The sequence below is a fragment of the Balaenoptera musculus genome, chromosome 4 (assembly GCF_009873245.2).
Source record: "Balaenoptera musculus isolate JJ_BM4_2016_0621 chromosome 4, mBalMus1.pri.v3, whole genome shotgun sequence".
Lineage (NCBI taxonomy): Eukaryota > Metazoa > Chordata > Mammalia > Artiodactyla > Balaenopteridae > Balaenoptera > Balaenoptera musculus.
The window spans coordinates 7,461,614-7,488,686 of NC_045788.1; the positions used below are offsets into that span (position 1 = coordinate 7,461,614).

Sequence of the window (27,073 nt, forward strand, 5' to 3'; positions counted from 1 at the left end):
TGTTTATGGCCAATTCAGGTTTCATTTCCTTAGACTTATTTTGTCTATTGTAATTTTTTTATATTGAGTTGTTTGTATTTTGTAATTTATTTGGAGGAATTCCTTACGTATTCTTGATACAAATTGACAGTCAATTTTTTTTGTGTTGCAAATATCTTTTCCAGACTTTTGTAGGCTGGGCCCAGAGCTTGCCTATGACTATGAGTTTGCATTGTCCACCAATTGTCCATCTCTGCCTTCTAGAGATGTCTGAGTAACTGGCCCTTGTTTTTGTCTGGCCATTCTAAATTCAGGGAAGTATTATACTTTGACTAGGGTTGTGTTAGCCTAGGGGAGCAAAGAGCAGTAACAGAGAACTGCGTGCAGCCTGAGTGTGATCTACTCCACAGCCGTCTGAGTCACACTGTATATTGTATTACATGAGGGACGAGACTTGTATTTCCTTAGATAAGGTGGTCCTCCTCACGCATCCAGACCGGTTTACACGTGGAAGCGCTCTTGTCTCATGTATGTAGGACTGGCTTGGAGAGGCACAGCTGAGCTTCCAGAACATCTGATGTAACCATCATTAACTCTGCAATTTTAATCTGCAATTGTGTCCACTGGTAGAGACCCTTTTGCAGCATTTCTGGAGCCTCCCACCCTCTTCTGTCACTGGATAATAATGTGAGTTCTCTGCTGAGTATCCTGAGTGATCTAATGTCCTTCTCTATCTTTTATTTATTTATTTGGCCGGGCAGCATGCAGGATCTTAGTTCCCCAACCAGGGATCGAACCTGTGTCTGCTGCAGTTGAAACAGGGAGTCTTAACCACTGGACCATCAGGGAAGTCCCCCTTCTCCATCTTTTAGATGAATGACCCTTGTTTTGCTTACCCAGGTGGTTTCTGTATCCGGTAGGTCCACCATATGATGCTCCCATTGACATCTGTCAATTCTGTGGTCATTCATCTTTTTGCTCTTATTGGACTGTCTTTTAATGAATGAGTTCTGAGTTTAATGAAGTCGAATATAAGTCACATTTTTGGTATCATGTTTAAGAAAACCTTCACTATACCACAGTCAGTAAGCTATTTACCTATATTTCTTTTTAAAAAAAATAAAGCATTGAATTCTCTTTGAATTGATTTGTGACTATGATGTGAGGTGGGGGTCCAAATACATTTTTATTTAAATATAGAGGTTCAATATTTCCAGCACCATTTGATAAAATAGTCCACCCTTTCTGCATTTGTGTACAATGCAAGCTCTGTCAGATATCAGGTTTTCACAGGTGTATATACATGATTCCTGGCCCTCCATTCTGTTCCACTGGTGCATTTTTAAAAACTGATTTGTCTGCAACATTTTATCTATTGCTATAAGTTTAGTATAAAAACTGATACGAGGTACCACAACTTTTCCTATTTGGTTTATCTTTGTCAGGATTGTCAGCTATTTTTGCAGTTTTTAAAATTTCACACAAATTTAAAATCTCAATGTCGTGGCAGCCTGGATGAGAGGAGAGTCTGGGGGAGAATGGATACATGTATATGTATGGCTGAGTCGCTTTGCTGTGCACCTGAAACTATCACAACATTGTTAACTGGTTATACTCCAATATAAAATAAAAAGTTAAAACAAAATCACCTTGGTGGATTCCACAAAAGAATAAACAAAATCAAAATGAAAAAAGAAAGCAAAAAACAAACAAACAAACGTTGAGATTCAGGATTTTCATTGGAATTCATATATCATTGGAATTATATATCAATTATGGCTTAACTCACATTGTTGTCATATTAAAACTTTCTATCCATTCATCCATGATTATTTTCTGGCACCCCACTTATTCAGATATTCTTTAATGGCTTTCAGTAATGGCAACATTTTCTTCCTAAAGTTCATGCACCTTTTTGCTAGGTAATTTTTGTTTGCTATTACACATCAAATTTTTTGAAAGTTGCATTTATTTATAATTTGTTGCTCATGTATAGAAATGCAGTTGGCTTTGGATATTTGTCTTGTAATTGTCAATTTTGCAAAGTCAAATATCAGTTATTTCTCTGTATATTCATGTGGACTTTCTATGTAGGCAGTTATATAATTTGAAAATAATGATAATTTTATTCTCATTCCAATCTTTACAACTTTTACTTCTTTTTCTCTTCTTAGGGCACTGGCTAGTGCTGCTAGTGTATTAAACAAAATTGGCAGCAATTTTCTAGAAGAAATACTTCGAGTGTTTCAATTGTCTATTATATTGGCCATGGTTTTTTTGGTGTGGGGTAGGGGGCATAAAGATCATACCCTTAATCAAAAAGTAGAAGATTCCCTTATTTGTATTTTTACCTTGCACTCTATCAAAACATGTTTAATGTGTACTGCTGTGGAATTCCTGAGCCTACTGAGATGGTCCTATTTTCTCCTTTAACCAGCGAATATGGCAGATTATACTAATAGGCATTCTAATGTTGAACCTTTCTTTGCTGTGATAAATTCAATTTGCTCAGGAAACGTTGCTTTTTTCATTGCTGGATTCAGTTTGCTTATACTTTTTGTTCAGAATTTTTGCTTCTATATTTATCGTGATATTAGCTTGTCATTTTTTTCACACACTTCTCAAGCTGTCCTTGTCTGGTTTTAACGTCAAGATTATATTACTGTTCTATTCTCTGAAAGAATTTGTTTAAGATTGGGTTTATTAAATGTGTGGGAATACTCATGCATAAAATCATTTGGGCTTAATATTTTGGGGAAAAATTTTAAAACTGATTCAGTATGTTTAATGATTATAGATAATTCAAGTTTTATTTCTCTTCCTGAGTCAATTAAAAAAAATTTAACAAATTTTCCATTTCACCTAATTTTTCAAAATCATTGGCCTAAGGTTTTTATTACATTGTCTCCTTAATCACTCCTGCAGTTGTTGTCATATCCCCTTTTTCATTTTTCATATTGAAGCTTCTAATAGTGAAATTTTGGTTAGTGAATGATCTACATTTTTGAATAAAGTTTCTGTATCTTATCTCTATTTTTTTCAAGAGTTCCAGTGGATAAAACATTCTAGTTGTCACCGACTCTTATCAACATTTTGAAGATAGTATTCCACTGTCTTCCAGCTTTTACTGTTGCCTTTGAGAGCGGAGCTGTCAGTCAAATGGGCTTTCATTTGCAGATAAAGTCATTTCCATAAGCCTGATTTTAAGACATTCTCTTTGTATGTAGTGTTCTTTAGTTTCACATTTCCGAGTCTTGGTTTGCTTACATTTATACCGAACTTTCAGAAGTGTTGGGCTTTCTGAATCTGAGTATTGAATTTTATAAATTCTGAAAAATCCTCAACAGTTTATTCTCTACCGTTCTATTCTCTTCTTCTAAAATTCCATATATTTTGGATTGTTTTTCTTTAACCACTATTTCTCTTGAACATTTTTTTGTACGTGTCTGTAATACATTGCATGGATTTACTTTTCTAATTCACTAATTCTTTCTAATTCTATGAACAGTCTGCTGTTTATCCTGTTCATTGAGTCTTTATTTTTAATTATCCTCTTTCTCATTTATAGAAGTTCTCCTTGGTTCTGCCAACAAAAAAGGTGGCACTTGCCATCTGCCTCTACAAGGATGAGGTCACTAGCCACTGCAGCCACGGACTTCAACACACCCTGAAAGGCGTTCAGGGTGGAGATCAGGAAAGAGGCCCTCCGTGCTCTGAGAAAAACTGGCAGAACAAGTCTTCAGATAGATATTCTCAGGAGAAGACATTATGAGCCCAATTCTTGCATCTCCTCGTATCTAGAAAAGCACTAAAATAATTAACAGTGACATCTGCTCCTCATGACTGGCCGCCAGCCTCTGCCATCATGTGTGCTCCAGTGCACGTGCCCCCTTCACTAACATCATATATAACACTGCCCTTCCCCCTACCATTTAGGAGCAGTTTCTCAGAGCTATCTGAGACGCTGTCTCCCAGGCTATAGTCCTCATTTTGCCCCAGATAAAACTTAAATCACAACTCTTTGTTTTTCAGTCGACAGGTTTTTTTTCAAATCTACCTGGTTAATTTTAATTGTCTTTGTCCCTCCATCATTTTTTTAAACTTGTTTAAAATGTTCTCTAAATAAATTAAGTAGACTTATATTTTTAATAATTCCAATATCTTCAATATCTTCTTGTCCTTGAAGATTCAATTTTGTAATTTCTTTTTTTTTTCTGATGATTCTTGCTTGTGGTACCTTACCTCACAGCATGCATGATTTTTATCATATACTCATGTCCCTTGGAACGTTATATCTCTGAGGATTCTTGTAGAACTTCAATTAAAAATGCCCAATAAGAAAAGTTTTGCATTTTATTTTCCAATGCGTCTGGGGAATCAGACACTGATCAGAATCAGCGTCAATGATCAGAATCACTTTAAATAAAATTTTCAGCTAGAATTACTCGACATCCAACAGATATTGCGAATCCAGACGCCAAACCTAAATGAAGGTAAGGTTCAGATTAGGAATGCTTACGAAAACCAGTCTTTTTCTTTTGTCATGTTCTTCCCGGAACCAAGGTTAAAATAAGCAAGTCTTCTTCTTTGGGACCTCTCAGCCCCTGTTCCAGGTGACACTGACAATGTCTTTCATTGTCCCAGACTCGTGCTGATGACTTCAATCTGATCTCCTGCTCTGTTGAGGACCTAGGCTTTGTCTTTCTTCCCTCACCTACTCCAACATACTCCTCTTATTCATACTTCCTTTTTGTTCCTCAAATCTAATGTTCTCCCTTACTTTACCACTAGCACAGCCATATTATAAATTTTTTAATTTTATGCAGCATTTTTAGATATTCTGTATTAGGATCTCTCCTCTGCACCTCTAGCTCATTATATGCTTCTTAATCTTATAATTGATTTCTTTATAACAATAGGTTCTTGAGAACTCAACAACAAACCACAATGGATGAATTATTTTCATTTCAAAAATATATGAAAGACTATTTCGTATCAGTGATTTAACCCTACAAGAGAGGGTTGAGGTCTCCAATTTTCTACTTGTTATAGAAATGCTAATGCTTTCCTCAACAGCATGTATGGCAAACACGTGGCTTGCTTGTGACTATTACCTTCTATTCGATTCACTGTGACCTTGGAAGAGGTCGATAATTGATTATAGTTGCCCTTTTGAGGTGACAAGATGCCACCTCAAAAAGCTTTTCAACATAAAATTCTAGGTAGCTATTACCAATCACATGACATTTGGTCATATAGTAACTCTTATTTACCATGCTTGTCTAGATTATCAGATTCATTCGAGTTTTTTTTCACCACTATTATTTATTTTCCTCACAAATTAATAGTATATCTTTTGACTCTAACGATGATGCGTGATTGCACAAGTGCGATAGTCACTATGGAAAGACACCACCAGACACCAGCAAAAGACATGCAATCCTTTAAAGCAGGTAATGGATAAAGCTGTCATCTATAAATCTAGACATGGCTACACAGCATGAAATGGTCAGCCAGCAGCATGCATGCAGTTTGATAAGTACTCTTGGCTTTCAAGTTCTCATATCGTCCCACTGCTGCCAATGAGACCATCTGTCTAAAGAGAGGATATCGTCAGGCCTTTGGGAACCTGCCTTCACCATTTTCCTGTTTTTTGGTTATGTATGAATTTTTAGATACCCTCTAGTCCCTTCCTATTCACTGGTAACCAGCATATTCCTAAGATCTTTGCAGTTAGACTAGAGAATTAAAAGCCAACTTTCCAGGGCACCCTACCCTCAATAGATCAAGGTTTGGGGCTTATCTGAAGTTCTATTCAGATAACAGAACTGATAATAGAATCTGAAGTTCTATTCAGATAATTTTTACTGTAACTTTAATTTAGCTAATCAATCCCTCTTTTCAACACAAAGCTAGACTATCAACTCAGGAAGTCATCACCCAGTGGTATGGCTTGATTTTCTGCACTTCTGTTGCAATGTACGTAAATAAGTTATTAAATAATTTGTTCATCTGAATCTCATCAGTCTATCCTTTAGGTTTCGCTGAAATTCTATTGCAAGATGAAATATAGCTGGAGTCGCATTTTGGGTCCATCACTTAATTACTTCTTTCAGCTCATACCTAAGGCACCCTAAACAGGTCAGAGATCATGTACTTGAAAAATCAAACAAAATTATGACTCTTAGCCATTCTGATGGCTACTTCTTAATACTATGCTCCAATGTGACTCAGGGTTCTGCCTTATTCTTCCCTTCTATCCTGGGTATCTCAGCTTCTTTTTGACACTCCTGAGTACCTTTCTTAGTGATCACATTATTGTAAACCACTTTCTTGAGAGATCAACCCTCTCCGTGTCTATATCATCCTGTACTATACCATGCTTGCTTTCATGTTTCCTCGAATAGGCTTATTTACCCATTTTTGCACTAAGGTTGTATTAATGAATAATATATTTTGTGTCTATATACTTGGTATATCCCATTTCTAATTTTTATAAAAGAATCAGTAATTTTCTTTATTTACAGTTAGTAGAAGTTGCTATTTTCAATACTTTTACCATCTCTATGCTTTCTGTCACTTTATTTCATCCCATCCCTTACGATCTCTCATACCCTAACAATCACCACACACCCCTAAATCTCAGATTATCACTGGCGTTCCTCAGCTCAAAAACTCTTTCTGTGTTCTTCTCCTCAAGTTTTGAAGAAAAAAAAAATCACTCTAGACAGATTCCAAGTAGCCACAAGGCTCTGCACCTCTCAATGCCAATCAGTTCCGTCTTCCATGTGTTACACCCTAGCTTTCATTCTGGGGCTCAAAAGTGAATCAGACATGGCCTCTGCCTTCACAGAGCTCATAGTTGAGAAGGGGAAAGGAACATATGGAAAAAAGGGCACAATCCAATGTGCTCCTAAGCACCATTTACACCCTCCAGAGTTTCTCCTCAATATAATGTCATTTTAGCAGCTTTCTAGTTAATAGATATTCATCTCATCTTGCATAAACACCTTTAATATGAATGTCTGCTATGAAATGCCAATACACGGGCAAAAATTTCATTCTCCACGTTGAGGAGGAGTTGCCAAATTATGTGTGTATACATTTTCCTCAGGAACTGAAAGATGTATTTTTAAAGTAGATCAAATTAAACTGGTTACCATATAATTTTAAGAGACTGAAGCAATTATCCAAACATTTCAGGAGACACTTATCCAGTGAAACTTCTGTGCTGTCTAGGAGTCAAATCATTCCCCACATAGTGTGTCAAATAAATACTTTAAAAGCCTCATGGAATTTGGGGGAGACCCACTGTAAAGATAAACAGGATTGCTTGATGGTGGTTCCTGAAAAGTCTTCCTGTATAAAAACAAGCTAGATGGGATGGTAAGCTCATTTTCACTGATGTGAGGGACAGAAACTAAACTCAAACTCCCTTGAAACTGGGCACCCAATCTCTCCTCTTCAGGGCACCCAGAGTTTCTCAGCACTTCTCTAGGTAGCTGGCATCTAAGCTCTCGGCACCAAATAGTCTTTCTCACACTGGCAAAGCCATTAACACACTAATCAATATAAAAAGAAAAGCAAAAAGGGAAAGCACTCCCCTACCATCCCCTGAAGCATAAATCCACAGTCCCAAGTATGTCTCTCCACAAGATGCTGAAGGCTGAGACTCAGGTACCTGCAAACCTTTTGGTCCACGGTTTCCAGTCTCTCCCAAGTGATGCTACCATCATTCCTAACAGCAGCATGATAGCTATAATCCTGGAATTGGGAACATTCCCTAATACCAATGTCTAGTGAATTCTGCCAGACATGGAGACCTCACTAAGAATGTATACCCAACCAGGAAGTCAACTTATACAGCTTTTTAAACTCTCTACCTGAACTTACTAATCCTCTTAATACATATTTGTCCGGTGTTTCAATTAATTGGCTTTTCAACCTGAAAACATTTTTAAATGTTAAATTCACCAAAAAAGGGTTAAAAAATATGTCTCCATCCCCAAAGTTATAAAACTAGAAATACCTTTTATAAAAATATGACTGATAAGAAATTCGTTTGATAATTTCATCCAAGGGGCATAAACTACTGACCAATAGAACAAATTCAGTCCACAGGTATATTTCAATTGGCTGCAGAATATTTAAAATTTTTCTTTAAAATAGAATGACGTAGTGAAGCGTACCATGTGTGTTATGCCTAGGTTCCCACCATGGTCTATCACAGCATTTCATTCATCACGTTATCCCATGGTGTCCAAAGGCAACTTTGTTTATGAACTCTGCCTTATACTATTTGCCTTTAGAAGATTCTAGGAGAGAATCATATTGGTGAATATGTAAAAAACAACCCACAGCTTTAAAAAATATAGGTAATATGTATGTGATTAAAATTCTTCAATCACTTTGAGGATCGACCTGAGCTCTTCATTCCCAGTTTCATCACATATTTGACAAAAAGTTGGTCTAGATCTCCTGAAGGCAGAAATCTATCTCCTCAGAAAAAGTATCAATTTTTACAACAGTTCTTTCATCAGACAACTGCTCTTTATTAAGATTTGGGCCTGTGTTTCTTCATTATGCAAAGAAAAAAAAATCAGGCAGGATATTTCAGCAGGGGAAAGGAACATTATTACTATGCTCCCCACTGAAAATTAAAATATTCAAAATACGTCAAAATCATCTTAGACTTAATATCTGATCAGTGGCTTAATGTCTGTTTCTACAGAGAACATTTTTATATGTATTTTTAAGAAGTGACTTCCACTATCTTCAAAAATGTGACCAAATTGAGATTCTCAGAAACTGGAGGACAAACAGAAGAGTCAACAAGAACACAAAATTCATCAGTGGCAGAGATTCTACTTGAAGTGAAAGGGCCACTCCACACTAGGAGTAAGAACCCGTTTTGAGAGGCTTGGAGCAGGCTTTGATAAATACACATCCCATGGTCTTTGACCTAAACTAAATATATTCATCAGAATGTGCAGCTTTGATAATTATGATACGATTATTTTGGAAATGCAAGAATGCTATGTTTTTTTCTATCTGTGAAGAGTCTCCTAAATTGGACTTCATTTATGCATTCATTTATTCATCCACCCATCAATCAAACATTTATTGAGCACTTACTAAGTGTCAGACACTCTGGATTGGGGATACGATCTTGAACAAGAGAAGCAAAGCCTGTTTCCAGATGAAGCTTACATTTTAATGGAGTGGAGAACAATTACAATATAAACTAACTTTTGAAAAAGGTGTTTCATATAGCCATACAGGCTATGCCTACAGTGAACAAGGTGATGGGATAGAGTGGCTGGAGATGGGCCCTTCAGACTGGATGGTCAGGAGAACCTTTCTAAGGAATGTGTACGGCATGAAGCTTCTCAAACTTGGATGTGCCAGTGAATGGCACAGGATCTTGTCAGAATGCAGATTCTGATTCAGAGGTCTGATGTGGGGCCTGAGATTCTGCATTTTTAATGAGCTCTCAGGTGATGCTAATGTGTCAGGTCCTCATACACTTGGGATAGTAAGGACTTTGAATAAGAAATGAGAATGGTAAAACTCTTGGGCATATATCTGGAAAAGATTAAAACTCTAATTTGACAAGATACACGCACCCCAATGTTCACAGCAGCACTATTCACAATAGCCAAGACATGGGAGCAACCTAAATGTCCATCAACAGATGAATGGATAAAGAAGATGTGGTACATAGATACAATGAAATACTACTCAGCCATAAAAAAGAATGAAATAATGCCATTTGCAGCAAGATGAATGGACCTAGAGATGATCATACTAAGTGAAGTAAGTCAAACAGAGAAAGACAAATATCATAGAATATCATTTATACGTGGAATCTAAAAAATGATACAAATGAATGTATTTACAAAACAGAAATGGATTCACAGACATAGAAAACAAATTCATGGTTACCTAAGGGGAAAGCGGGGAGGGATAAATAAGGAGTTTGGGATTAACATACATGCACTACTATATATAAAATAGATAAACATCAAGGACCTACTACATAGCACAGGGAAGTATATTCAATATCTTTTAATAACTATAATGGAAAAGAATGTGGAAAAGAATAGATATACACATATATATGTATATATATGCATATACATTTAACTGATTCACTTAGCTGTACACCTGAAACTAACACAACATTGTAAATAAACTATACTTCAGTTAAAATAATTTCTTTTAATAAAAAAAAATTGAGTATGGTAAAAAGAACTGACAATCATGTGTGGGACTTTGGGGAGGAATTGAGACAAGCCCACCCTTGTGTCTACCTCATTTCTAATCTCTCATCTGTCTCACAGGATGCCCCAGGGCATAACGGGAGAATCAGAGCTCTGAGACCAGAGAGGCCTGGGCTTCCATCCTGTCTCCAGCTTTTCACAGCACTGAGATTTTGGGAAGCTCCCGTACTCTCTCTAAGTCTCATTGCTCCACGTTGTGGGATCCTTGTGTAATCTGTCTGGTTTAGAGCAAAGAATCAGTAAATGAAAGGCACTCTGCAGCAGGCATCATACTACCACGAGGTGACAACTATGAGGATGGCAAACAGCACAATAGGGCAGCAGAGCAGAAAGACAAAAAGAGCCCCAGGGCCCCCAGTCTTGCTGTTTCGCTGTTCCAACTATGGGCTTCTAAGCTCCAGACTCTTCGAGATACAAGAAAAATAAGCCCTTATTTAGTTAAGCTCATGTTAGTTAGGTTTTCTGGTTCTTGTAGCTAAATGCAATTCATATCTCATTGTTGAGTGCAGCTATTCATTATTATTATTTCTTCCGAAGCCACTTAGCAACAGGAAAAGACAGGAGCAATTTAAGGCTTTGCCAGTGTCCTTAATCATGCCAACCTGCTCTGCTCGCCAAAAGCTAGACTACCAAGAAACGCCATTGCATTTGACTCCTGATCTGTATTATCACTGAAGATAACGTGGAAACCTTCACACATCAACCCCTAAATTCTCAAGGCAAATTTGAAGTGTCCACTTTTTAGAAATGGTCATCAAAATCCCCCAGTTTTGAGGCAACTGATAATGTTGTTGGCACATCATGAATAACCCAATGTCAACCATCATTTCAAGCCAAATCTGGGACACCCTACAAGAAATAAACAAGGCACATACTATTCTACTCAACTGCTTTGAGCAGAAAACCAAATTAGCATGTGAAAAAAGTTTAGAAAATTGAGACACATGCAACTGAGGAAAATAAACTTTTAAAAGAAGCTGTGCTGTCACACAGGTAAAGGTCCTTTCGTAACATTAATTAATCAATAAGTTTGTACTCAGTGTCTGTTACGTGTAAAGTACTGGAGGAAAGTGAAAGGCAGCTGAAGCAGGATGCCAAGTTTAAGGCCCTCACTGGTGTGGGAAAAACAAGTCAGACGTGTTAGGTCAGCAGCAAGGCACAGATCAGTCTAAGGGAAGGACCCTCACTATGACCTAAGGTGGTTCAGGTAAGATGACTATAAAGAAAAGATGTGGGATTTTCATGGTAAACAGGGTGACAAAGATGTTCCAGGTGAGGGGAAATTTGAGGACCAGGGTATGGAGAGAAAGAGAGTGTGAGTTTTACTAGCTGAGCGTGAACAGACCAGCTTGGCTTGTCCAGAGACTTCAAGAAGGTTTAGAAGGTGGTATGGTATGTAGCTAGAAAGTGAATTGTGAGGAGCATCATAAGCTGATTCTTAAGTAATTGGAACTTAAAACCTGCTTACCTGAGCTAAAAGCAGATCTGTTTAATTAAAAGAGGAAGTTCTGCCCTCTCGCTTCTCTTCATGTGGGCTTTCCTCTGTGCACGAGCACCCTGGTATCGGTCTCTCTGTGACCAAACCTCCTCCTTCTAAGGACACCAGTTGGATTGGATTAAGTTCTACCCTAATGGTCTCATTTTACCTTAATTACCTCTTCAAAGGCTTTATATCAAAATACAGTCACATTCTGAGGTCCTGGGGGTTAGGGCTTCAGTGAGTCCAGAACAGTCCCCAAACCAGAAACTTGGAATTCATCAACTCTTTCCTTTCCCTCATCTCCACTGTCAAGGTCTACCGGTCATAACTCTGAACTCTATCCTCACACCATCTAAGCTCCTTAGAAAGACATAATAAAATCTTTACGTTTTAAGCCATGCCTGCCTATCTAGAGTTGAAATTCAACACCCTGACTTTTAGAAACTACTTCTGAACAAAGGTCAGCTATTTGTTATTTCATCTCCTGAAATTAACATCCCTTCCTTTCAGTTTATCAAACTCCTCACATCTTTCAAGTTTTGCTTCAATATTATTTTCCCTGTGAAGTTCTCCTTGACTCTGCTCCAATTCTTGCTGGCCCCACGCTATCTTTTTACCTTGTCTGGGAAGAATTTACCATTTCTGCCACTCTACTGTCACTGAACATAGTATATTGCAAATACTGGATCCATTTCCTTTATAAGATCATGAGCTCTTTGGAGAAAAAAAAACACCAATAGAAGGAATGTACACTCTGGAGTCTGTACGAGCGTAAACCCTAGTCCTACCATTTTTCACTATGTTGACTTTGTCAAGTTACTTAAAATTCATTGGTAAATAGGAATAGGAATAATTCCTATTTCATAGGGTTATAATGAGAAGCAAATGAAGTAATCATCAGTATGAAGCAGAGACTCAAAAACAGCTAGCTATTTTTATAAAACATGTAGAATATAACAATGACCACAACTCTTTTCTTCTTGGGTGTATTCTGTATGCTCTGTGACACGTGATTTGCGGATATTATCTCTTATATACCTAAAGTAAGTGTAGACGTGTATGATTACCCCTTTTTATAGGTGAAGAAACTTAGTCTCCGAAAGGGTAAGCAGCTTGTCTGAGGCCTAACAGCCAAAACGTGTGGAACCAGGGTTTAAGCTAAGGTTTAGATGATCCAAACAAGGCATACTGTACCCATTTTGACATCTCCAAACAATCATTCAATATGGAAGGCAGAATGGGTGCTCAATGAATATAGATTGAGTTGCTTAATTCATTATTAATCCACAATTAAATTAATATATTTCTTACCGATATTTCTATAGGGAAAGAGGTAAATAGGGTCTCATGTTAAATTAACTCAGTAATGCTAGACACACATATAGAAGTTATTGGTCTACACACTTTTTTTAGAATGGAAATGAAATATGTGTCAAAAAATGGAAGGAGGCTTCCCTGGTGGCGCAGTGGTTGAGAGTCTGCCTGCCAATGCAGGGGACACGGGTTCGAGCCCTGGTCTGGGAAGATCCCACGTGCCACGGAGCAATTAGGCCTGTGAGCCACAATTACTGAGCCTGCGCGTCTGGAACCTGTGCTCCGCAGCAAGAGAGGCCACGATAGTGAGAGGCCGGCGCACAGCGATGAAGAGTGGCCCCCACTTGCCGCAACTAGAGAAAGCCCTAGCACAGAAACGAAGACCCAACATAGCAATCAATCAATCAATTAATCAATCAATCAATCAATCAATCTTTAAAAAAAAATGGAAGGAATTTAAAAGGTGCTTAAAATCACCAGATTTCTGCTGAAGTCTCTCTCTCTCTCTCTCAATCACACACACACACAAAAACATCCCAGATCAGCAGCTGAAAACTGAGTGTCCAAACAGTACTTTGCATTTTATGCCAATCTTCCATCAATGCTGTTCACTGTATCCCATACCTTGCTAGTTTTTTCTATAAAATATGTTTTTCCTCCTTTCAAATAAACCCCAGAACAATGTAGACGTTACTGATTAAAGCATTTTTTTAAAAAAAGAAGTACAATTTATATCTCTTAAGCGAAGTCCATCATATGAGCCTTGGTAGGGAATTAATTTAATTAACACAAATCGTATTTCTACAACTCAGATGATCTTCAGAGATACATTCGTATGACATCTGATATCGGGTCACATCAGGCTACATGCTCACCTCGAGTTTTCTAGTGCTGAGATACAATACTGCTCCAATTACACAGAGACATTTTAAGAGTTTTCAAACACATCTTGAAGTTCTAAAAATATCATACGCTAAGGTGTGCCTTTCCTGCAAGACATGCCATCAATTGGCGAATTTTAAGATATTTTTACCCTATTAAGAGCAAGTTAAAAAAAAGAGAGAAATATATATATGTATTTTATGATCATTTTATAACTATGCTGGCTTACAATAGTTACTTTGCCTCTATTAAAATACTACATAGTTTTGTGGGACATTTATAACTTAGCAATAGAAAAGAAAATATTCTTGAGTGTTCAATATATATTAGAAATAACACTTAATTTTATATGAAATAATAATCATTTGAGGAACAAAGTCATAAAGCTATAAAAAGATTTAGAGACTTACTATCAAATATTTCAAAATTTCTAAAACATATTCTGCCTTATACAATTAATGTTAAAAGTTTTTTGTTTTTCTTTCTTTAAACCTTGCAAGAGATAGTCTTCATATTTTACATGTTCCGTAAACAAAATGGGACTATTATTAAGCATAGTTTAATATATTTATTTAAATAGAAATGTAAAACTCTTTTTTATGATGGAAACTTGGATTAGAATAATTGTTACTGGTTCCATAGGGTATTCAAATGCATGCCCTCTACCCCCAAAAGGCAGGTGCAAGCTTTCCTGGGAAAGCAGCTCTGCTAGTGTAACACACCTGGCCTCTGTACTGCTCCTTTATTCAATCTTTCCCAGGGGAAGAGGAGGAATTTAATATGATTGAGCTTGGCATATATGGCGTGGCCCTTGCTCTTTCCTCTCTTTAGGGAGCAGCTGCCTTTGGGAAGCACCTGTTCTGCTCCGGTCCTCCAAGCTTTAAGTTATACCAGAGGGAGCTCTGTCTCTGCCCCAGTATAGCTCCAATTGCGAGGTAACTTTGCCTAAATCTGGGCTCACTGGGAGGAAGCCCATTTGCTGTTGATAATATGCCACATTCTCTGTTATCGGTTTCTTCAGAAATAAAGGTGATGTGTTGGTGTCCCATCTGCCTTACTCTTACTTCTTTCTCAGTTGGCTCAGAACTTGGGTGGGGAAAAGGAGTGTTTGTACTGAGCTCTTTCAAACCCCAAGTGAATAAGTATATTTTTACTCCTTTTATCCATTGCAGTCTTCCAAAAGGGGGATTTCACCCCTATCTACAGACACCAGAAACACAAGACAAAGATGATGACCTAAATTATATAAAACCATTAGTTATAATCTTCATGTTCAAAGCAAGTCAGGTTGATTAAACTGCCCGCTTTGAAGCAAAAAAAAAAAAAAAGCCATATTTCTTTCTAAAGATAGTTTTATGTATCTATCTATGCATATGAGTATACATAATATATACACATATATATTTAATACATAAATAATAATGTTATTCAAATAATTCTTATGGTAGCATAATAAAAAATGTACCTGGTCTTTGTCTCTGTTGCTGGCACACAACCCTATAACCCTTGGAATCTCTGGAGGGATGAGTGTCTTTTATGTGCTAATAAATATTTGGTGGTGGGGAAGGGGAGGGTGCCCTAGATTACTTCGGCAGGGCAACACATTGCCAGAAAGACCAGGGCAAGATTAGAGGGCCAGAACTTTTAGCCCCACTCCCTGACCTTCTGGGGAGGGGAGAGGGACTAAAGAATGAGTTGATCACTAATGGCCAGTGATGTAATCAATCTTGCCTATGTAATGAAGCCTCCATGAAAACTCCTACTAAACACCTGAGCAGGAGAGCTGATGAACACATCCAGGTGCCGGGAAGGTGGCACGCCCAGGGAAACCACAGCAGCCCCAGGCCCTCTTCCCTATACCTGCCCTAGGCATCTCTTCTCTATGGCTGTTCCAGAGTTAGAGCCTTTACAATAACAGAAGTGTTCCTCTGTGTTCAGTGAGCTGTTGTAGCAAAGTATCAAATCTGAAAAGGATGGGGAGGGTTGTGAAATTCCCGACATTGTAGCCAAGCTGGAGAAGTGTGTGGGCCCCAGGCACCCCGTACTTGTGACCGGCATCTGCAGTTAGGGTGGGCCCTTATACCTGTGCACTCTGACACTAAATCCAGGTACTTAGTGTCAGACCTGGATTAAATTATAGGACACCCAGCTGGAGTCCCGAGAGTTGCAGAACTGGTTGTTGGTATGGAAAAAACCTACATTTGGTATAAGAAGTGTTCTGAGTAAATACAGTTCATACTTACCTTTTGTTTTCCTGCAACAGCAAAGAAAATAGTAAAAAACAAAACCAAAAATCACGCACACCAATTTCCACACTTTTCTCTCATTGGACAGGTATTACACGTGCTCTAATATCCAAGTAACTTTAAGTATAAGACTGCTCGCCCCTCCTGTATGTAAAATATGCCACAGTGTTTAGTTATGCAAGTACGTGAGAAAACAGTCCTGCATTTGCAAACATTCCAAATGATAGAAGTTGGAGGTGGGGGGGGGCACCAAATAGTTCTCAATTTGTGTTGTCATTTCAAAAGACATAATGTATTTAAAACACTCACACACATTTTAAAAAAGACAGTTGTTGAAACATCAAAGAGCTGGTTCTCATAAAGAACTTAATATACAGGAAATCCCTACAATGACAATTGCCTTTTCTCTGGTCGCCAAAATATCTAATCCTACTTTTGTTTAAATGAAATAATATGGGCATTTTTTTCAGTGTTACTTTTTGTCTGCTTACATGAATGCAGGGTATTTCCTCATAAACTATAGACAGAAGCTATAAAGTAAGCAATATAAAGTCTTAGAATACTTTAAAGATCATTGAAGAGCTTGTCTTTGTCTTAAAACAAATTATTATTGCAAAATACAGATACGCATTTGCAACGTTCCACTCTAACAAGCACTAAACTTGAGTTCTGGATTTTGGATATAAAATGAAATCTTGCACTTCTAAGTTCTGAACTACTGCACATTAGATGAAACTGAGAGCAGTATTTTTAATCACATCATTTTAACTTCACTTATTGCTATCAATGTATATTCTTCCCTGATAAAACAAGGTGGTGTGAGTCTGTGTATTCTGATAAATTGTTTTCCCATCCTCATCCTCCTCAAACAGGAGTATAAACTTCTGGTCCCTATCAAGTGAGTTTTTATTACAAAGAGGAAAATGCAAATTCATGTGAGTCTCTGTGATTTGGGGATAGGCACCAAATACTGATTGCTAAGAGTTATGAATATTTATCTGTTGCTGTTATTAAAAACACATTTTTTTTCCTATCAGAGTTTTTGAATAAACAATTTCAAAATGTTACTCCATCTGTCAATGTTTTCTGAAAACAGTACAAACCTTCTTTTTTATCTTCTGGAGTAATCTTCACTTTTGTATCTGTTATATCTTTGAATGAGGCCAGAAAAAGGACCACATCTCCTTTCTCATTCTTTATAGGGACAATGTCCAATAGGCACCAAAATGGAGACCCTGCAACGGTAATAAAAATACAAATCAACCACTGCCTTGTGTTTTTTCTATGAAAATCACATCATTTGTGGTATAGTTAATAAAGTCCTTACTGTTTTCTTCCATCCCACAAGTTCTCCCCCCAAATCTTAAAAATGTCAGTTTTCAGATTCCATAAATGTCTAGCCTCTAATGCATATCTCTTTATTCCCAAATGAAGTGCTTTCTCTGAAAATAAGGGAGTATTTTAAACAAAACCACTAGTCTGTGCTGAGACCTTTCCGCTTATGTCATTCAAATTTGTATTTCTTCTTTGAATGTATTGATGTTGAAGCATTCCACTTGATGAAACTTTGCCCCTTCCCGGCCCGAAGCACACACTGGTTCCTAAATAAAGACCTTTGTTTGATATGAGTTTGCTAGAGGTTTATTTAGTCAATTTAAAAATCAATGCTTGTGCACCAGAATGGCTAAAAGAAAAAAAGATGGAAAATACCAAGTTTTGGGAAGGATGATGCAAAGTCATTTGAACCCTCCTACATTACTGACTCCTAGCCAGTTAGCACATGTACTTTAAAAACTGTTTGGCAGTATCAAGATATATTATCACAATACACTATATGGTAATGCGAACGAGTGATATATAATAATCGACAGGGGAATGGATGAATGTCACTAACATAATGTTGAGCAAAAATAGCCAGACAGGGCTTCCCTGGTGGCGCAGTGGTTGAGAATCTGCCTGCCAATGCAGGGGACACGGGTTCGAGCCCTGGTCTGGGAGGATCCCACATGCCGCGGAGCAACTAGGCCCGTGAGCCACAACTACTGAGCCTGCGCGTCTGGAGCTTGTGCTCCGCAACAAGAGAGGCCGCGATAGTGAGAGGCCCGCGCACCGCGATGAAGGGTGGCCCCCGCTTGCCGCAACTAGAGAAAGCCCTCGCACAGAAACGAAGACCCAACACAGCCAAAAATAAATAAATAAATAAATAAATAAATAAATAAATAAATAATAAAAATATAGGAATTCCTTTAAAAAAAAAGTTAAAAAAAAAAGTTAACATTATAAAAAAAAAAAAAATAGCCAGACACAGAGGAGTAGAATCCATTTAAATGAAGTACAAACACAGGCAAAACAAATCTAGGGCTTAAGAGGTCAGGTTAGTGGTTACCTTTGGGAGATTGTGATTAGGAGGGGACACGGGTCAGGGTGTTCTGCGATGCTGGTCCATATCTTTCATGACCTTTATGTTGATTGCATAGGAGTATTCAGGTTTTGAAAGTCATCAAACTCTGTACTCGTGTGTATTTTTCAGGGTATATGTTTTATTTCAAGAACATATTCTTAAAAGTGATACTCAGTCTCGTAAAAAAGAATGAAATAATGCCATTTGCAGTGACACTGATGGACCTAGAGATTGTCATACTGAGTGAAGTAAGCCAGACAGAGAAAGACAAATATCATATGATATCACTGATACGGGGAATCTAAAAAAAATGGTACAAATGAACTTATTTACAAAACAGAAGCCACAGATGTAGCAAACAAACTTATGGTTACCAAGGGGTAAAGGGGGGGAGAGATAAATCGGGAGATTGAGATTGACATATACACACTACTATACATAAAATAAATAACTAATAAGGACCTACTGTATAGCACAGGGAACTCTACTCAATGCTCTGTAATGACTTATATGGGAAAAGAATCTAAAAAAAGTGGATATATGTACATGTAAAACTGAATCACTTTGCTGTACAGCAGAAACTAACACAACATTGTGAATCAACTATACTCCAATAAAAATTAATTTTAAAAGTGATACTCAAGTTCAATTCTATTCTTTGAGCAAAAGAACCATGAGAAATATCATTAACAGACTCAAGTTCAAACCTAAGGCTTATATTTTGAAAAGTTTTTGTATATTTCAAAATACACATTAAAAAATATATTAAAATTCCAGTACTAGATTTTCTACTGAAAAGCATTCCAATTTGAAGTTGATGAAAAAGTTATTGCTTAAAAACTAAACTGTTGATCTATCCACACATAATTTTCCTACACTTTTCCTTTGATGGGAAAAAATCTGAATTTCCATCTTATTTGGGAATTGATTTCAAAGCTGGGTATACGACAAAAATAACACAGAGTCAGAAATATCTTTGATGTTTTAACTTGTTTTGTATATACTGTGTTAGATCTCACACTTTCCAACACAGCGATATATCCATCCAGCCTTGGAATCTCTCATTTTTCTTCAGTTGAGCACCAGACGAGCAGCTGATTTGTATTTAGCATCTATCTGACATAAAAATCGTATTTTACTATAGCTGCTGGGGTACTTTTGTTGAAAATGTGTGGTTAAGTACACATGTAATAAATGTATGTGTAATGTGCTGCTACTTATAAAGTATGCCTTGAATATGTACCTGTTCCCCCACATCCTCCTAATTGTTTAGTGGCATGATTTCCTTCTTGTTCTTTTGACTCAGACACATGGTTTCCTTTTATTCATCTTCCCAAATATCTATGCCACAGCAATCCCATCTCAATACCCCATCACCAGGCTCCAGAAAACCTAGAATCTATGGCTTATTACCAGGGCTCCAACATCAACCAGCCACGTCACCATAGGAAGTCAGTTAACATTTCTGCAACGAGATTCCCTCGACTGTAATGTTCTCACATCCTCCTGTCCAGGGTAGATATGGTAACCACAAGAAACATGAAATGATAAGTCAACGTTATTGTCTATGATTAATGAAGAAACCTCATAAATGAGCCATATCCCTGGCCAAGCACCGCTCTCCCCCTCATCGCAGAATGGCTCTTACTTCCAACTTTTGCCTGATTACCATTTCAACTTGGGAGCCTTCTTCCCTAATGCTGTAGCTATGGTAGGAACAAAAAGAACCATCAGGCCAAGCTATCAATCACACCCTAGAGATAGTAATCGTGGGGACTTGGAGAATGGCATGAATCTAATATTTTGGTTCACACTTTAAAACATCTCTCTGTCAACTTCCTTGCCGGAACATCACCCAAATCAGAACAGAGACTATTAATTTTCCTGAAAATCATTCGATCTCTGCACTCAGACAAGCATCATTATTGTCTCCACAGAGTCTCCTCACAGACATGCCAGTGTATTTTAAAGAAAAGCAAAAGCACAAAATGAGGTGAAAGCCAAGGAAACAGCTGCCAACATGACAATATTCTCTAATCAGCCATGATGCACGGGGGTCATGTCATAGCATGCTCTGGAAGAGTTGAAAAATCACTTTGAAATTTGTCTTTCAAGTTATAATGAGATGTGATCTTTGACATTTTATAAATTCATTAGAAACTTCATTAATATGGGTCCTTCTAAATTCAAATTTTGTAACGAGTTGTCATGAGCTAAGGTAATGTCAACGTCCCCATTACATAGATGACAAAAAAGTGAATCAGGGAAACAGCATAAGAGACATATAGGCCTATTTTTTTCCTCCCTCCCTCCCTTCCTTCCTTCCTCCCTCCCTCTCTTCCTTCCTTCCTCTTTCTTTCCTTCCTTCCTCCTTTTCTTCCTTCCTTCTTCCTTTCCTTCCTTCCTTCCTCTCACTCTCTCCTCCTTCCTTCCTTCTTTCCTTCCTTCCTTCCTCCCTCCCTTTCTTCCTTCCTTCCTCCTTTCCTTCCTCTTTTACTTCCTTTCTTTCTCCGTTCCTCCTTTTATCCCTCTTCCTTTCTTCCTTCAACTGCCCCTTCATATTTATCCACACCAACTTCCTTACAAATATGGCTTTGGGTACCTCTAAAGTTAGAAAGCAAAGCATAAGCCACTTGCTTCTTCTTCCAGAAAAAGAGGATCGATGCTAAAACCTACCAATCAGGCTCAAAGCAACACCCTTCACACTTAACTTTGCTCTCTTAGCCTTCCCTTCCCTGCTGTCCTCAACCTCTCCACCCTGGCTCTCTGACAAAACCTTCAACCTTGCACGACTGTAATAACTCAAAGCAATGACCCAGGGTCTGCTGCTTCCTCTCTTACCCATGGGTACAGTCATGATCATGCAATGTCTTTCAGTCAACAGCGCCCCAGGCCTGGTACAATAAATCTCTCTTAGCGTTAAGGAGGGAGGGAGAAAACCCCTCAGCCTCCAATCCAGAGACGGGAAGGATTCTTAAAAGCAGGGTTAGAGGGCAGATCTTGTGTGTCAATGTTAACTCCTTCTGTATATAGCAGCCATAGTTACCGTGTGGGTTGGTGAACGCTAAAACAGATGAGTCTCTGCCAAGATTTAAGCTAGTAACACCTTTAATTTCCATGGGCGAATACAGGGTTTATACCCTATATGGTAAACTGTATTTTTGGAATCGCGTAAATAATTACGCAGAGTTTAAACCTGGTGGAATGTCCCACGTGTCCATTTTTGGTACTTTCTTTTCCTTCATTGGGAAACAAGGGTGCAAGAGAATTTGACTTGCTAATATTTACAATGGAAATAAGACATATGCTTTCCATATACCCCTAAAAGATTATATTTTGCAATAAGCGAACACTAATGAAAAAGTTTCTAGTATGAGCTCATGGTTTAATAACTTAATACAAGGAGGTAGAGGTATAAAGAATATTGAGTTGTGAGTCGTTCCCTTCTCTTTAGTGACTGGCTGTGTTGCCATGATGGGACACAGGTTGTGTTTCCCAATTTAACACAACAGCAGAAAGTGGGATGGGGACCCTTAGCATGTCCCTCGTATCAAGCAGGATATTGATTGGATTTTTAATGGTAAATATGTGTGACCTTCAGTTTTTGAAATTATGGCTACAATAATATAATATCTTGAGTGTTAACAGCATCAGTATCGCGTGACCTAAACATTTTCAGGCGCTCCTCATATTTCACAGTAAATTTGATGGGTCTTGTTCTCTACAACCGTTGTCTCAGTGCTACGTACTCAATGGTGTGATGACAGGTTCGACAATTTTTAGAAATTAGTCCAGGGGATATAATATTGGGAAGGGTGTGGCCAAAGGGCTGCAGGTGTGTAAACAAGGCACTGCTAATGGCGGCTGCATGACGGGACCCTCGTATCTGTAGCAGAAAGCGCAGGGCATTGATGAGCATCTCAAGCGAGTCTGCGCAGAGCTGTAGCTGCCCCTCCTACTTATCACAGTTGTTTCTGCCTTGTTCTCTCACCCATTCTTCAAAGGTGTTCTCCCTACCTTTACTTTTCTCCCCATGCTGCTTCCAAGAATCTGTGTAAATAGAGTGTCCTGATTAAAAATACCCAATGGCTTATCACAGCTTGCTTAAAATTTAGCATAGCATTCCAGACTCTTTATCAATATGGAAAGTCTATTTTCATGGAACTAGAAAGGTAAATGGGAACGGGAAGGGTCGTGTGAAGAGGTGATCGAAAATAAGGATCAGATTAAAAAGGAGGGGGAAGTCCCAGAAAGCACCCAGAGCTGCGTGGGAGATAAGCCCTACCGCAGCCTCCCCAGCACTTCCTGGTGTTTGTACTGTTTTAAGTGATGAAAGCAAGGATTCTTTGGTGAAATAGTAGGTAAAGGCTTCACTTTATCTGCAAAGAACACTTCTTCCAAGGACCATCCATCTATAGTGCAGTCTATACGTGTTTCAGATCTGTGCTCAGTTCCCAGTGAATTTGCCTTGGGTGGACACCCTCCTCCAAATGCCCCAGGATCCTAATGCACTGGGGCCCCAACATCTTGTGCAGCAGTGGAGGGTAGAGTCGGGTTGGTGGGACATGAAGTGAGCCAGCTGGAGACCTCCCTGAGCGGGCAGTGGCTAAGGACACCTCTCGTTTCAACGTTTGATGAAAAATGAGGCTCTCAGAAAACAATGTGCTTTAAATTTGTTTCTTTATAGAAAAAAAAATAGAGTGGGAGAATACACACAAAATATTCATAGTGGTGGATTGTAGGATTACAGTTTCTTCTTTTTTCCTTTTCTCATATCCCTGTTTTCAGTTTTGCTAGAATAAGCATGACGGAATTTTTAGTGGGATTCTGGCAACTCTAGAGATTTGGAATAAGAAATGAAAGGAGTCCAGGACTGGGTGATAAGAGTGATGTGGTCATATTTCTAGGGAGACCACTTTGTGTGTATTCTCCATGATTTAAATTCTCACAGATATTCCATTGCAAACTCTAAGAAAAGTTCCATGTTAAGTTAGGGTAACTAAAAAAAAAGAAGGAAAGAAAGAAAAGGAAAAGGAAAGGAAGAAAGGAGGCATAGATACAAATCAACTGATGCTTAGCTGAATTGAATGTGCCCAGTTTTTTTTTTTCTTCCTCTTTCCATTTTGTTCCAAGTTTCCTTTCTCCTTAAATGAAAGTACTTTATTCCTCTCCCAGGAGTATATATTGGCATCTCTCAGAAATCTCTAATAATTTGGAATGAGAAGAGCTTGGGAACTTGAGATCCAAAAAATATCTCCAAGATGTGCTTTAGTCAATAATTCCAACATGCTTGCTCAACAAATCATTTACTGGAGTTTTGACCAATAGAGTTATTACTTGCTTTAAGAAAACCAAACAGATTTTGATGATAAACTTAGAGAATTCTTACCTATAACTGAAAGAATTTTTCACATATGGGTAGCCACAAATTCATCTAGGATAGGTTTAGAGGAAGAGCCCAGATAACTGCGTATGGTCCAATGAGAAACAGATAAGGGATTCCTGACAATGTAATGCACACAGCAAGGACCTAGGGATAGCTGTCATTTATTAAGCTTCCATTATATGCTAGACACTGAGTCACAAGCTTTGTATGTATTCCATCTAAACTTCTCATTGATCACCTTGACCAACATTATCAGAAACTGAAGCACATTTTACAAATGTGGAAATTGAGATGTGTAGTATTTTCTTCAGGGTCACACAGCTAATGAGTGTCAAAGAGCAGGATTTAGGGGCTTCCCTGGTGGCGCAGTAGTTGAGAATCTGCCTGCCAATGCAGGGGACACGGGTTCGAGCCCTGGTCTGGGAGGATCCCACATGCCGCAGAGCAACTAAGCCCGTGAGCCACAATTACTGAGCCTGCGCATCTGGAGCCTGTGCTCCGCAACGGGAGAGGCAGCGACAGTGAGAGGCCCGCGCACCGCGATGAAGAGTGGCCCCCGCTCGCCACAGCCCTCGCACAGAAACGAAGACCCAACACAGCCAAAAATAAATAAATTAATTAATTAAAAAAAAAAAAAGAGCAGGATTTAAACACAAATCTGAGTTTGATTTCCAATGTTGCCTTACTATAATCTTCTGGAAATGAGCGTATTCTGTGAACAATGTTTTAGAAACTGGATTTCATTTTCATTTAATCTTTCTATCCATGCTATAGCACATCAGGATACATACTCTTTAAAATGTCATAAGAGATAAAGTGAAATAAAGCCTTTGGATAATCAACAAATTTCCCTCTCAACCCCCGAAGAAGAGTAGAACCTCTATTTGAAACCAGATTCAGCTACTTTAGTTCTAGATTGGAATATATCTCTCATTTAGGTACACATGGCTCTAATTCTTAAATTTGCTTCAGTAGCCAATGAGACAATGGGATCTGAAAACCACCTCTGGTGCCACTTTTAATCCCCTCCTTGAGTCAACGAGGATGCAGTCATAAAAGCTTCATTATCACAGATTTTAGGCATAGTTACCAAAGTCATTAATGCATGTAGCACCATATTCTGACCTTACTCACAAAACCTTTGCTTGACCGCTCCTCCCAGGATGTTTCTGCCTCTTTCCTAGAATGGTGATCTCTGTGCCATAGTAGCTCTAGGTAGGATGCATAGCAACATCCCCTGTGCTCATCTCTTCTAAGACTGGAAATAACAAAGAGAACTGAGCCCAAATCAACACTGAGCCATGGCTCTCTCTTCAGTGATGCTCTAGGGGAAAGAAGGACAGATGTACTGAACCACTGTTAGTGAGCAGACAAATGTCTGATCCGACAGGCTTGCCTCCATGATTGCTACTTGTAAGCCACTTCTTTCTGAGAACAAGGCGCTGAAACAAACTCACTCCCTTGATACTTGACTTTAAGCAAAGCAATTTAAAATTTCTTCAAACTTGGCAGTTGTTCAGTGAAAAAGAACTTGGTTTAAATGAGAATTGGAAGATCAAGTTAACCTTCTCTAATTGCACAAGGCTTTAGTGGGAGAAATCTATGGTCTTTGTAGGGCAATGGGAATAATTGTCGGCACCAAAAAGCATAATACCAACGTAAACACAGCACGTTTAAGGGGGTCTGGGACTGTGGAACTACTTAGTTCAGGACCCAAAAGAAAATATTTGGAGATTATATTGCAAGCAAATGGACATAAAGTTATTCATTCATTCAACAAAGTTTTACTGAGTGCTTGCTATGGCTGGGAAATGTTTTAAGTGTTTGGATACACATCAGTGAACAAAACAGAACAGATCTCTGTTCTAGGCACTGAGAGAAGTTACATTCTACTTCGGAGAGAAAAACAATAAATTATAAATAACTGTATAGTTTATTAGAGGGTTTTAAATGCTACAGCAGAAAGAAAAAGTAGAACAGGGTAAAGGCATATAAAATGTAGGAAACGGCAGTGTAGGGCTGTAGCATGACATTCTTAAGTGCTATTTAATATTGTTTTTGGATATTAATAAATGATTTGTGTGTTATTGCTGGTCCTCTTAGAAGCAAATGATGAGTAGATCACGATGCAGATCTGAGGTCAAGCAAAGGAGAAAGAAAGGAAGAAAAATTGGATGACAGTGTCTTAGACCTCAGCGCAGTTCTAAGGAAAGTTCACCAAGGCCATCAAGAAGTCATCTAGTCAAGCCAATCATCAGAGTATCGCCGCATCTCCTAGGACCAGACCTGTCTTAGCAGCCCTGCTTCACTCCGTCACTGGCTGGTAGCAGCCCCTGGAAAGTCTGGCCTGTGCCAACACAATGATGTGTTTCAGAGGACAGTAGCTGGGGTCATCAGCCATACTGTCCCGTAATCAGAGATACGAGACGCACATTCTCATGGTTGCTACAACTAGTATAGTAGATATCTCATATGTTTGGCAGACTAGCATCCTTGCCCCTTCCTCGTGTCACTGCACCTCCATGTTCCACTGGAGATGAAAACTCCTCTCTGTGTGCAGCCTTGGTAGAACTACCCAACCTGGTGCTCAGACAAGCCCTCACTGGAAGGATAGGCAAATCATCCATGCTGACCAACCATTCTTTCTCTTCTGGTAATTTAAATCTTGACCAGAGGGATCCAAGATCAAAAATGAAGGAAGCAGAGTCATTCAACCATGAAGACCAGAAAAAACTTGCCAGTTATTCCTGCTACCTAGGCCTCATGAACACTACTGCTTCTTGCCTTTTTCAAAGACTGGTTGCTCATGCCTTTCTTTGGTTCCATAAGTTACAACATATGTTTTCAATAAATTAATATTTTTGCTTCAGATAACCAGAATCCATTTATATTGCTTACAAAGAACTCTAATTACAAAACTGATATATTTAGAAAAGGACAGTCAAAATCCAGGGATTAGATGACATTGCATATGGTCGAGTCCTGAATTCTTCATTTATTTGCTGGGTATCCTCAGATACAATTTTGACACCTGTTTGTACCACATCTGCATACCGGATATATGTCTGCTTCTCATGGCTACGAGCTTTGAAGAGGTCAATA

The 27,073-nt window shown here is 38.4% G+C and overlaps 1 protein-coding gene across 1 annotated transcript in view; it reads right to left on the bottom strand.

Annotated features, from left to right (window-relative positions):
- KCNH8 (potassium voltage-gated channel subfamily H member 8) overlaps positions 1-27,073 on the bottom strand; it is a 392,154-nt gene that overhangs the window by 211,656 nt on the left and 153,425 nt on the right. The window contains exon 3 of the mRNA XM_036850697.1: positions 17,288-17,419. Coding sequence (XP_036706592.1) covers positions 17,288-17,419 — 132 coding nt within the window. The remainder of the gene's footprint in view (positions 1-17,287; positions 17,420-27,073) is intronic.